Below are 14,027 nucleotides of genomic sequence, written 5' to 3' on the forward strand. Positions count from 1 at the left end.
AGGAGCCATATTGATGATCTATAGCTCCTTGTGCACCTTGATCATCTTTGTCACGTAAAGGACCATGTCTCTTCCTAACCTATTTTTGTGAATAATTTGGTTAAATTTAAGTACATATACACGTAGTAATCTCATTCTGTCGCAAGATGCATATCATTACAAATTAGTACTAATGTAAATAATTTTAATAGTATGGTGTTTTATAATATGATGGAATACCACATCCTCTATAATTCAAGAGATATTTAATATGCTTTGCATTTGCAGTTCATGAAGAACCATCAGAATATTCATTACTAACTTTCGAGGTTCAATCCCCTCTTTTTACTATTGGTGTCTTTCCCTCTTCCTCCGCTTCATTCTTGGCTATAAAAGGAGAATGTGATTGTTGAGTAACTTCTTCAAGACCCTTCAGACCCATCCCTACAAAATGAATCCCGATTCTGTGCACCGCACCTTCAAAAATTTTTCTATACGAAACTAGTTAAATCGCAAACTTTTCATCAGAAAGTGTGACCCCAAAGAATTGTTCAATCATAAGGTGTTGAACCTTACACCCAAATTCCACCCCCGACCTTCAAGGCTTTTGAAACCCAGGAGGATTTATATTGCAGCTAGTTTGGTCCATTCTGCATTCAAACAGGCAATAATTTCCTTGACAAGAATAATGTAGCGAGGGGAGATTAATATAAAAATAATTTCCTTGACAAGATAAATATAAAAAAATAAGAAATAAAAAAGGAAAAAACTTCCATTCATGGTAAAAGATTACATATATGGTATGTCCTTGGGAGAATTTCTGTAGTTTTTTTTTTTTTTTTTTGCCCCGGGGGGGGGAGGGATTACAACATTTCAGCCTTTCTCAATACATATGAACATATTGCCATTCAATACTAGCCAGACACGTCAATCAACTTTCCAGAGCAACCCAGAACAAAATTATAGTCCAATTACCCACGTAGATGAAGAGATTGGGAGAAGTTTGCTTTGAATAAGGATTCGGGGCTTCAAAGCATAAATACTCCCTGTTTTACAGCAAAAGAATTTAGAACAACTGGAAGAAAAGACTAGTTGATCCATCACCGAAGGATCTGAGATCAGCAGGTTTGACCAAAGCCCTGCACAACGGGCATGTCCGTTCCCTCTCAAACCTGAGGAAACAGGACCATCAGTCATCCAAAGGATCTAACAAGAACAAGAATAAGCAGAATGGTCGCATAGAAATTATAACACAAAACCTTCTAACAATTCAGGTTAAATAAATAAGGCCACAACTTTTCAAAAGAAAAAACCAGAAAAGAAAAATGAAAAGATAAAGAGAAAAAAAAATGGAAGACAAAGTATACAAACCCATGAGCAGAAAAGATACTATACACAGCATGGAGATTAATATAAATCTGGCCAACTATTTACTAGCGTGCACAACATAGGCAAATTGACCATGTGAAGGGGCACATGACAGTCTAGGGGTAGGCAGCGGGGTCCCGCCCCCCACTACCTCCCGCCCTGCATGAAAGACACTAGCAGGGGCGGGGGGCGGGCTCAAGTAAGACTCTTATTGCCTTGACCTTTATATAAAGGTTGGTTTAGGATGTCAATCCAATACAATATTGTGAGCAAGTATAGAACAAATTTAAAAATTGATAACTAGTTTTTATGTTATCAATTTTTAAATTATTGTTATATATTTAATTTTAATTTACAATTTAAATTATATAATAATTTGGGTTTGGGTCCCAGAAATAATTTTTAGGCTGAATGGGACTGAAGTGGGTTGTGGGCGGGGCAGATGGGGATGTCCGCCCCCACCCCCCGGCACTAGGGCCGGGTCCCTGCCCCTCCTCCCGGGGGTGGGGTGCGGGGTGATCCCGCCCCCGCATATAAGGGTATCACTCCTACATGACACGTCTAAAATTGAGACCAGCCAAGCCCATACAAAGTAAATGATAAATAAAAAAAATTAACAGTATAAATTACAGAAATAAACTAACCATTCCGATACACAGTCTTCACAAAATATGTGTTTACAACGAAGAAGGATAGGAGCATCCATCTTCTCCTGGCAAATAGCACACATGTCGCCTGCTGCATTAACCTGCATCAGATACCTACAAAGCTCAAAATCCCAGGCAAGAACTGAAGTTTCACAACCACTATATGAGACCCCAGAAAACTGCAAAAATTTAGATTAAGCAGGGACCTATGGAAGACTGTTGATATAGAAGAGAGAAGTCAAACTTCAGCTCTTCTCGCAAGGCATTTAACTCTCTAACCATGTTTAAGACAAAAAAATAATAATATGAAAATATGAGTGATTAAGTAGAGGTAAAATTGAGCAAGATACACTGCCAAACCAAGGAATAAGCCAACATTTTGTTTCATGCAATTGGATTAAATTCTATCAATGATAACTTGACAAGGTATTCACATAAGCACCATACATGCAGCAGGTTATTGCTCTTTAAAAAAATACTGATTCAATATAAAGATGATAGACTCCATCTGTTAGTATCCTACAGACTAAATTACAATTTACAGCTTTTTAAAAAAGATCTGAAAGAATGAAAAACTCAATCCTTAGTCTAAAAGCATGCATGACATGAACCATATCAATGAAAACTCCTCATAGTCAAGCCATAAAAGAATGAAAGTGTGGCATACATGTGTTCACACAAGTACCCCCACCCATGCACATACATACACACATAGTGATATGCTGTTAAGGAAGTACAACTATTGATAATATTTAAGGTGATTCGGCTATATGCATAACAAACTCTTACAATAATGTAAAATAACAGCTAATGGGACCCACAAACCAGCTCCCCATGTCTACAGCCTAATCATTAACAATTCTTTAAACCCATTCTGCTCAATTTTCTCATAACACTGCTATGATTGTTTTCATACCCAAAATAAAAGCTGAAGACCGTGCATATGTGTGTTAGCATTCTCTTTGTGTGCTTGTCTGTGGGAGAAGGAATCCACATTACCTGCTCCGATGTTGCATGGGCCCCATAATGCACCTCTTTACGTGATAATGCCTTTACTGCAGCAAAGAAAGACTGAACCTGAACATAAACCCCCAGAGAAGGGGAAAACAAAAAAAGAGGGTTGGAGGAGAAAGTCAATCCTTATGAAAAGATCAAATTTACTTTTACCTATAAAAAAAAATAAAAAATGAAAAGATCAAACACATTGTAGCAGACAAGAATCTCAAAAAATGTACTAACAAAAAATATACCTTCTCCACAATGGATGTGAGCTTGAAAGTAAGATACAAGCCTGTCATCAGTGATGAAAAGAGGCTTCCATATTCTTTGTTCAAGAAGAAGCGATACCACACAGGTGTTGGCAGTAAGGCACGGTACAGCAGCAGCAAATACTCAACCAAAGTAAGCATTTGACCCTGAAAAGTATGCACATCTACAATCAGTAATTAATTGCAAATAAAAGGTGTATGCATATGAATCATGTTAATCTAACACTGTTTAGTTATGTACAAATTATCAGATAGCCAGCTAGTTTTTTTTTTTTTTTTTACAAGTGATAGCCAGCTAGTTTACTTGTACTTTTTTTTATCAGTAAACAAGATTTTATTTATCATAAGAATAGGGTCTAATCATACTGTTTAGTTCATAGTAATAATAGAAAAGATAATAATGATGAAAAATGCCCAAGAAAAGGAATCAATTTCAGCAGCTTCACCCTGCTTGAATCATTCGCTTTCAAGCATGACATAGCCCAAATAAACTTTCTAAATGCCAATTCTATTAGCTCACCTGCTTACGATAATTTCGGCCTCGGCTGTTCTTGTAATGCATCAACAGAAAACACTTCAAGGCCATTGCCGCTTGCCGAACCAAAGCATCTGAAAGAAACACCAACCTAAGAAACTATAGAAACGCTCCAAAACAAATCCCAACCTAAGAAACTATTGAAACGCTCCAAAACAAACTAAAATATAATCACTATGTACAAAAAAAGACAAAGATCCATAAAAATTTGTAAAATGAGAAAAAAATCACACAAAGCATCTGCACTCCATAATATTAAGTGCTCAAGAATTCAATCTGACATTCAATGAAGAAAAGGAAATTTGAACTGATGCTTATGACAAAATATCTCCTTCCCATAATTGCAAAAGATAAATATAAAAGGCCAAAAAAAAAAAAAAAAAACAAAAGTAATTGTAATGATTGGGGGAAAGTGTAGTCACAACTGGTAACAATTTGAAGCTTCCCTAGAATCACTTATAAACACAGTTTTACGTAGTAACCAATGTGAGAGTTAGCACCCATGACCACCTGTATAACCTAACCACACTGGGTTATTCGTATTCTAAATGCGGTACTAAAGTGTTACAAAATCCCCCTTAAATTCTTCTCAGGACCTTATCATCAAGTGCTCCAGTATCACATGGCAGACCTTACTAGGTGGCTTTAACACTAACACTATTTTTTTTATAAGTAGGTGGCTTTAACACTTGTAAGAACTTGGGAAAAGAGCTAACCATATATGTGCTATGACCCCAAAAAGACTAATCAATTTGAAGCTTTCCTAATATCAGTTTTAAAACTCAGTTTCACCTAGTAAGTATCCAATGTAGGATTTAGCACCCATCACTACCTTTATAACATACCCACTCTACGTTGGCTATTCATATTCTTAATGTGAAACCCTAGGGGTTGGCTCAAGTGGTAAAGTCATTGGGTTTGAGGGTATGCTCCTCTCAGGTCTAAGGTTCAAATCTCCTTGGGTGCAAACAATGTTTAGGGGCCACCAGATTAAAGGATTTTTTTCTTGAATTACCTGAGGTGCACTTGCGGGAAACTCTTTGCCGAGGGCCTGCGCACCCCCGGGATTAGTCGGGACGCTGTTCTCAGACAAACGGTGCCAATAAAAAAAATATATTCCTAATGTCGGTCTAGAGTGCTACAATTATGCTAATCACTAAAAGTGAATTGTGCTTGCAGAATTTTAGCTATTTCTGTATATACAAACGCATGTTCAACAACTTCGCGGCAGCACAGAATATGACAAGTTCAAAAGACCAATCACTAGTAGAATTTGACATGCTCGTCAATATAACAAATTTAGAAGAAAGTTAACTTTTCTAGTAATAATTGTCTTCTTAGCACCTTCATGCCAATATCTGAAGGACCCGTTGAATTGCATGTTGAATAAAATGAGATGAGCTCACTAATACATGTATTGTAGCTACAATAATATTGATTTCATTCAAACCCTAGGGATTTGCTCAAATGGTAAGGGCCTTGGTCTTAGTGGTATGCTCCCTTTAGGTATAAGGTTCAAACCCTTGGGTGCAAACAATTTATAGGGGCCATGTCCCATTGGTGAAAAGCCAATGATTTACTTGATCTGTGTGATAGGGGCAAGTTACACAGGTCCAAGCTTTAACAGAGTAAAAGGCATTTTGCGTTTGCACGGTTTTTGAGATTCCTCATCATAAAAAAATATTATTGATTTCATTAATTCACAATAACAGCCAGAGAAAAGCATACCATTCACCATGATGATGAAAATAGCATGCCAAAAAGGTGGTATAGCTTTTGGAGGAAGCATCACTAATGGATACAAAAGATCATCATTTTGATACCACCAGTAAAGGCCAACCACATGAACTGCGAATGCAAGAGAAATACCAACCAAAACAGATGTTTTCCTCTCCCCCTGCAACCACCAACAATTCCCTTGCTTAATTCAGAGAGCTTTCTCGTACCAAAAATAAAGTCCTTACCAAAAACATTAAAATTCATATCTACAAATTATAGTACCTTGAGAGCTGTCTGTTTCCGTAGAATATCATTTGACTTGAACATGACAGCAGCAATCCAAATAGTAACAAAGAAACCTACAAGTCATGGCAGAAGGACAAGGTCACTAAAGTTAAAGAAAGAAAAAGGCTAAAACATGCTCACAATGAGAAAGACCCATGTGTACAGTTCAAGAAATTCAATTCACTATATAGGGATAATTCTTTATGTGTGAAGCAACAAATACAAATGCATCCCTAATTCTTCTTTGATTCTTGGACATACAAGATATAACCTGAAAGGTCAGAAAGACCATGTGCAGAAGAGGAGCACTTACATGTAATCCAGCCAAAAAAAAAAGTGAAATCATCAACTCAACATACAAAGGAACACAACCAATTAGTTAAGAATGGACAGGAGTCATTAGGAAGCAAGTAGAATCAGGACCTTTTAAAATCTGAAGGATCTACACTCGAGGCATAGAAATATTTTATACATGTATATTACCTTTTTTTAATGGTTTTCTTCCGAGGGTTGGGGGTTTTAAGTTAAAACAAAGAACCACATAAAAGGATTTATCTTATCAACTTAAACTAACTCCCGTGAAATTTGAAATAATGACAGCACAATAGAAATGACCATAACTCTGTAAAATCTCTCTTATCATTTAAGAGAGATGACATAAGATAGTGAAGCCTTTTATACTTAGAAAAAAAGAGATAGCAAATCTAAAGCATTTAGAAATACATCAATAAAGCATATCTACGATGCCAAAAGGCTCATTAGCTAATAAGCACAGCAATATCTGCCTAAGAATATTTCTCCCGTGAACATTATTTGGTCTCCAAGGCCTTCCTTCAAGCTAACTAATAATCATCAACTACTTAGAGATCTCAGAACAATAATATATAATCCAACAGAGCTCACCATAGAACTTCAAAACCGCCAGCCCCTTTGTACTAAGAAGGCATGTTCCCCACCACAACCATTTTAATATCAAGTTGCAAGAAATGCTCCACACGTTTAGCATTCATATGAGAATTCACATCGACATAACTCAGGCATGTAGAGAAAAAGGGGCAAAACATACACAAAATTCCTAGACCGATCAAGCTAATAATCATCACACCGTTTCTTTTAGGCTAAATAAAGTGATGCCCAACAATAAGCAGAATCTATGGTAACATCAAATCATAACCTGTAATAATAATGTAAATTGGAAAAAGAGAATTACCTTGCAAATGCTGCCGAATAAAGACCACCAACAGAAGCAAGGAGAAGGGGAGGACTTGCTCAATCCACCTAGCGGCCTGCTGAATATCATATCTCTGATAAGAGGAATCCCTCCCATTAGCCACGCTTGCATCCACAGCTTCTCCGTCAGTTGTTACATTTACGGATTGGGAAATTCCCTCTGCCATGCCATCACGGTCAATCCTAGAATCTGCTTCCTGAGTCTCTGACGCCAGGCCGGTCATCGCCATCTCGTTAGAAGCAGCTACCTCTCCACCCTGCTGCCCAACAACCAATCCAGGGGCAGCGGCAGTGGCTTCCCTATCATCATGCTCGTGCTCCCCTGTGCCAATTATCCTAATGGAGACCTCCCCGTGGTTTGTGGCACTCGTCGACGTAGGTTGGTCCAGCTGAGCATGAAGGGAAGAGACACGCCCATGAATCAAACCCTCGGTCTCTTGGTAATTAGACCTGGTACTGCTGCCACGAACAAGCCCCAAGTACTCCAACAACGCCGAGAGTGGTGCCTGAATGATACTGGAAGCAGACAGAAACCCGTATCTTCTCCTGTACGGCGTGTCGAGATTGCTTCCGGAAGCCTCCATTCGCCCCAATTCCCTAACCCTAGTCCTATCAGTAAATCATTATCATGAAGGCAATGAGAATGATAATCATCTTAATCAATCCAAGAATCTCCTCCATCACACACACAGAGGGATGTGTGTCTATTCATGACATGATGGGATGTTATATCATATCCGTGTGGAGAAAGAAAAGGTTGAAACAATTCCTTTTTTTTTTTTTTTTTTTGAGGCGATGTTAACACGCAGAAAATTAGAGGAGAGGATGAAAAAGTCAAGCTTTTACCTTCGAAGACGTAACTCCGTTGAGGACCTCCAAATTCAAATCATCGTCGTCGTCATCAAGCGAACCCTAACCCTTAGGTCCAAGAAGAAAGAGGTTTGAGTACAAGGAATTATTGGCATTTCCACTCTTTCCGCTTCTTCAAAATCGGTTACTACACTCGATAAGAAATCACCCTTCCCCACCGATGAGCGTGTAGAAATGGGAATTCGAAAAGACTAAATTAGGGCTTCGATCGGTCGAAAACGGGTTAATGTGGAAGAGAGAAGGAAGGTTAGGGCCTATAGGGGAGAGCCTCTGACTCTGCTTTCTGGCTTTGATGGAATTGAGGGTTGTTTCTTTCCTCGCTTTCTCATTCAATAACGAATAGATTATAGAGCAAGAAGAGGGGAGCTAAAAGACAAGAGAGAAGCTTTTGCCAAATACTAAATAGTTTTTGTGATTTACCGATGTGCAGAACGAATTGGAATTTCTTATATAACTTTTTGAAAAATTTTTAAAATCAGTAGCTACTCTGCACTAGGGTGAACCGGAACCAGCCGGACCGATTGTCGTGGACGAAAATCAGCTGTTGGATTGAAGAACCAGTCGACATTGCTGGAGAATTGATTTGCTGGGAGGAGAAAATAATCAAAACCGATGTCGACTGGTTCAGTTCAAATCGAGACTAAATTGGCCAATATAATATATATTTTTATATTTTTAATACAAAACAACACCGTTTCACATGAAATAGTATCATTTGTGAAACGGCATCGTTTTATTTTAAACTGTATAAAAAAGAAAATTAAAGGAAACGATGTCATCATTTTTAGACTAGGGTTAAGAATCGCATGATCTCCCCCCTTCTTTTTTTGTCAAATTCCACTCAGACTCTCTTGCTCCTCTATTCTCAAACTCTCTCACTCCTCTCTTAGCCTCCAATTCAATCTCAGTCGCTGGCAAAACCCCATGCCCTACGACTGCCGTGTCATGACCAACACCTCTATTCTCTCACAGACTCCTAATTCCTCTGTAGTCCATTTGGCATCTTGTGACCGAGCGGCGACTGCGAGCACTCTCATCTCTTTCCCTCCCCTCCGTCTGGTGGTCTCAATTTTGCAATGTTGATTCATAATTTTATCATTTAAATTTTAAGCATCTTTGTTGCTTTTCTAGTCCTTGTGATTGTTGGTGGATCTGATCAAATTGTTGTCATATCTTTTTGTTTGAGATTTATACAAAATATGGGAAGATCTGAGACTAATTTAAAATTATTTATTTGTGTATGACTATGTACAAAGCGATAGACATTAAATTTTTGGAGTAAATTATTGGGACTGTGAAGTGTGAAGTGAACAGTAATCCGAGAGCTATTCTCGAATCCCCATTATGAGTGTTCTTAATATATTCGATTTAATATTTATTGTGCATGAAAAAAATTATTATTGTTAATTTATGATATTCTAATTGTGTTGTAAAAATAGTTTGATATAAATTGAGGAAAGATGCGTGAACTAAAACCTAAATTAGAGTGATGTTTGCCATGTTGCAAACAAGCTACTCTGTAATTATAATTTGTGTTATGAACTATGTATAACACACATGTAAGTTTGTAACGTTTATGTTTTTTTTTTTATAAATTAGATGGATTCTTCGTCGACTCCGATTAATGTTGATTCAAATGAATCAACTATTAACTTGAGAGATTATTTTAGGGAGACCCAAACATCAAAACTTCCAAGTGCTCCTACTAGTAGTACTTGACCATTACCTAGGAAATAGAAAGGGAATGATCCATCGATTGTATGGAACCATTTTATGAAGGTAAGGATTTTCCTATAGATGATCTGAAAGCTAAATGGAATTATTGTGGTAAGACGTACGATTGTTACTCAAAGAGGAACATAACTTCAACAATGCAAAATCTCGGTTTAAAGTATCATGTCGTGTTACAGTTGCAAAAGATTATATGAAATTATATGAATTAGAAAAAGGAAAACTTAAAAAAGTGTTTAAAGATGGTGGCATAAGAATTTCGTTGACGATCGATACATAGATATCAATACAAAATTTGAATTATATGTGTCTAGTTGCACACTTCATTGATAAGGATTGAAAATTATAGAAAAAGATCATTAATTTTTATTTAATCCCTAATCATCGATGGGATACTATTGGGAGATATATTGAATCATGATTGCTTGATTGAGACATTGATAGAATATTTACTTTAACTGTTGATAATGCAAGTTCGAATGATACCGCAATTTCATATTTGAAACAGTTTTTTGTTGGGAATGTGTTGGAGGTAAGTATATGCATATGAGATGTTGTGCTCATATATTGAATCTTATTGTGAATGAGGGTTTGAATGAGTGCAATGACGCCATCACAAATGGTTAGAAATGCAGTTTGATATGTGTGTTCATCTCATGCAAGATTAGACAAGTTTACGAGACATGCAGAAAAAAAAAATTTGATTGTAAGAAAATGTTGTATCTTGATGTACAGACATGATGGAACTCAACTTATATGATGTTGGAGGTGACTGAGAAGTTTGAGAAGGCTTTTAGGTGGATGGAGAGTGAGGCTTATAATTTTATCTCTTACTTTGATGATGGCCCTAGGCCTAGGCACATGGGGCCTCCTAAAGCTAGGGAGTGGGAGACAGTGTAGGTGTTTGTTAAGTTTTTGGAAATGTTTTATGATGCCACTAATAGATTTTCTAGGTGAGACCAAATGGTTCTATGAGTGGTATAAAGCATATTCTGCCATGGGATCTATTATTGCCAAAACAGAAGTGGATCGATATTTATCAGATGGTTGTGAGGCACTCAGCCCACGTTTGACTTGTTGACTTGGTGGAAAATTAATGAGCCTAACTATCATATACTCGCGAGGATTGCACGAGACTTATTGGCCATGCTTATTTCTACGATTGCGTTCGAGTCAGCATTTAGTACAAGAGGTCATGTACTTGATCCTTTTCGGAGTTCGTTGGCTTCGAGAATCATTGAGGCATTTATTTGTACTCAAAATTGGTTAAGGCATCTATCAACAACCATTGATATATGAGAGGCTATGAATAATGTGGAGAGTTTCATAGTAGAATCGAGTAATATTTTATTTGTTTTCATTGTAATCTAATTTTAGTATTTTTCATAATTCAAACTCACTAGCACTTTATATTTTATTCTTATTATTAATATTTGTATATAGAGTTGTGCACACAATCAAACATGACAACTATTGAAGATTCAAGGTTAAAGCAACAAACATGAAGATCACTCCCAATTATTGTCATTTATCTATGTTATATATATATATATATATATATATATATATATATATGGCATTGTTGCTATGTTTAAGACAATTTGTATTCATTTATTTATGTTATATTTTTTACTTGCGTTTTGCTATACTTAAGAAAATTTGTCTTTTTTTATAATATGTAATATGTAATACTAAACATGTAATGAAGTTATTTTTATTTTTTTAATTATGTAGTAAGTAGTATGTAATATAGTTAGTAATAGTATAAAATTACAAATTACATTAAAGTTAAAATGAAATTGACTATTTAAAATGGATTTTAAAAATTCAACAAATTTGAATTTGAAATCAACTCAAAAAAAGCTAAAAAAGAATTAGAATTAAACTCGTATTATTAATAGGACTGTCAACCATTACAACGTTTCTCTATGAAGACAGTGCTAGAGATTATATCAAATCCTTCCTCCATCCAGACCTTGCCACTCTTGCTATTCAAATTCAAAGCATACATTGCTAACAAATGTGTCGTTGTGTTACCTTCTCATGGAGTAAAGACCACCTTCAGTTTTCTCTTTCATCTACATAAAACTTGATATCTTCTATCATTTGCCCATATCATGATAACTCTTCACCATCTCTATTAATAGCATTGATAAGTACTATTGCATTTCCTTCCAAAATCACCTTCCTAAATGCTAACTCATTACACACTTTTATAGCCTTCCATATAGCATAGCTCTCTGCCAATACAGGTTGAAAGACATAATTCTTTTATGCACAGACTGTTAACTCTAATATCTTCTCTTCTTCATCTCCGATGATGATGATGATCCTGGTTTTTGGATCTAAAGTCACATCTCAATTTACCTGCACAAAGTCCCTAGCTCGTTTTCTCCAATACTTAGCCTCCCTCCCTACCCCTGCTTTGTTTTGAGCACCTATCTTCAACACATTTGCAACGTAGAAATCTTTCATGCTTGATATAGCCAATTGAACCACCTTGCTTGGAAATCTTCCGACAATGAGTGGTATTTGGTAGCCTAAGAAATCATTCCAACAACCTGGGTATTTGTGCTTTCTCGTCAGAACTCTAAAAGAGAAGGAGAATAGGGGGTTGAAGTGCGGTTAAGAAGAAAATGAGTTGTTTGAATAATAAGGGCAAAAGTGACAATCTACTTTGTATGTGGAGAGCGTGTGGGGTGTGGGGCTTCAGAATAGAATTTTTGTTATGTAAATATCAGTTAAACTAGCCAAGTTCTTAACTTTATCTACACTATACAACAAATTTGTTGGATACTATAACTTTTGTAAATGAGTATTTTTTGTATATGTTTCTATGACTTCATTTTCTTATTTATCTACAACAATTTAATTCTTTTTTTATGACATCCTTTGTGCCAGGTCAATTAATCACTAATAACATCCTGGTGGCATATGAAAGTCTCTATTCAATGAGCTCTCGAATGCATAGAAAATCAGACTATATAGTACTTAAGCTTAACAGGAAGAAAACTTATGATCGAGTGGAGAGAAAATTTCTTGAATAAGTCATGTGAAGAATAGGATTTGATAAAAAAAAAAAAAAAAAAAAAAAAAAAAATTGGATTTCTCTTTTGATGAACTGGATTACATCAGTCTCTTATTCCATTCTGATCAATGGTGAACCACAAGTTAACATCCTCCTTTCTTGGGTTCTAAGATAAGAGGATCCTCTCTCCCCATACCTTTTTATTTTGTGTTCAGAAGCACTAACATCTCTTCTCAATCAAGCAGAAGCAGGGGGTGGCATCTTAGGTGTTCCTATTTGGAAGGTTTCTCTCTACATCAATCACCTTATGTTTTGCTAATGTTAGACTCCTTTTTTGTAGAGCTAACTCTCTTGAGTGGAGCCATGTGATTCAAATCCTTGAAGTTTATGAAAAGCATCAAGACAAATACTCAACAAAGAGAAGATATTAAGACTCGCTACTGCTATTGAAAGATATAAGATTGTTGTTTTCCACTCTCTCATTGACAAGATTTGGGCTCGTATGACAAATTGGAAGACCAAGTTTTTATTAGTTGTAGAGAAAGAGGTTCTTTTAAAAGCTGTCCTCCAAACTATTCCGACTTATACTTTGGGGATTTTTATGCTCCCTCAATCCATAACTTAAAAACTAAATAGGTTGTTGAAGAAATTCTGGTTGGGCTATAATGATGATCATTCTAAGATCCAATGGGTGAGTTGGGACCCAACCAAATGGGCCTTTCTAAAGAGCTCGATGGATTAGGAATCAGAGATTTTAGAAGTTTAAACATAGCCATGTTGTCTAAACAGTGTTGGAGAATTTTGCAACATTCAAATTCCCTCCTTGCAAGAACTTTCAAGCAAAAATATTTCGCTCAAGTTGACTTCTTGGAATCCAATTTAAGTCACAGATCTTCCTATGTATGGAGGAGCATCATGGTAGGCAAAAGTCTTTTGAATGATGAAATATTTTTGAGAATTGGAAATGGAAAGAGTGTTAGGACTTGGAAGGATAGGTGGATCCCAAGACCCTACTGTCACAGAGTTCAATCTCATATCACAGATCTTGGAGAGGATGCTAAGGTGGTCGATCTCATAGATGCAAATCTGAAGTGGTGGAATGAAAACCTCTTAATTAAACTATTCACCCCTCAAGAAGTTGAAATGATTAAAAGCATCCCTATCAATATTGGGGAAGAGAGGATAAACTGGTATGGTATTACTCCAAGAATGGGCAATTCTCAGTGAAAAGTGCATATCATCTCCATAGGGAGCTTACCACCAGAGTTGATGTTGAAACCTCTATTGGAAGGACTACTAATGGCACATAGAGATCTTTATAGAAATTGCATGTACCAAATATTGTGAAAATTTTTCTTTGGAGAGGT

General features: G+C 36.4%; 1 protein-coding gene across 2 annotated transcripts; it reads right to left on the minus strand.

Annotated features, from left to right (window-relative positions):
* Window positions 1–740: 740 nt before the first annotated feature.
* LOC108990017 (RING finger and transmembrane domain-containing protein 2-like) lies at window positions 741–8,478 on the minus strand. Of its 2 annotated transcripts, none has more exons than XM_018963855.2 (9): window positions 7,878–8,478; window positions 7,012–7,634; window positions 5,799–5,875; window positions 5,526–5,694; window positions 3,783–3,871; window positions 3,245–3,409; window positions 2,994–3,071; window positions 1,992–2,095; window positions 741–1,151 (listed from the first exon to the last, which is right to left on the minus strand). In XM_018963855.2, the coding sequence occupies exons 2-9, from the start codon at window positions 7,613–7,615 to the stop codon at window positions 1,046–1,048; spliced, it is 1,392 nt and encodes a 463-aa protein (XP_018819400.1). In that variant the 5' UTR covers window positions 7,616–7,634; window positions 7,878–8,478; the 3' UTR covers window positions 741–1,045. The 2 variants fall into 2 exon arrangements, with proteins under 2 accessions (XP_018819400.1, XP_018819399.1); XM_018963854.2 differs by having other exon boundaries at window positions 7,012–7,640; window positions 7,878–8,477.
* Window positions 8,479–14,027: the final 5,549 nt, after the last annotated feature.

Source organism: Juglans regia, chromosome 4, assembly GCF_001411555.2.
Source record: "Juglans regia cultivar Chandler chromosome 4, Walnut 2.0, whole genome shotgun sequence".
NCBI lineage: Eukaryota > Viridiplantae > Streptophyta > Magnoliopsida > Fagales > Juglandaceae > Juglans > Juglans regia.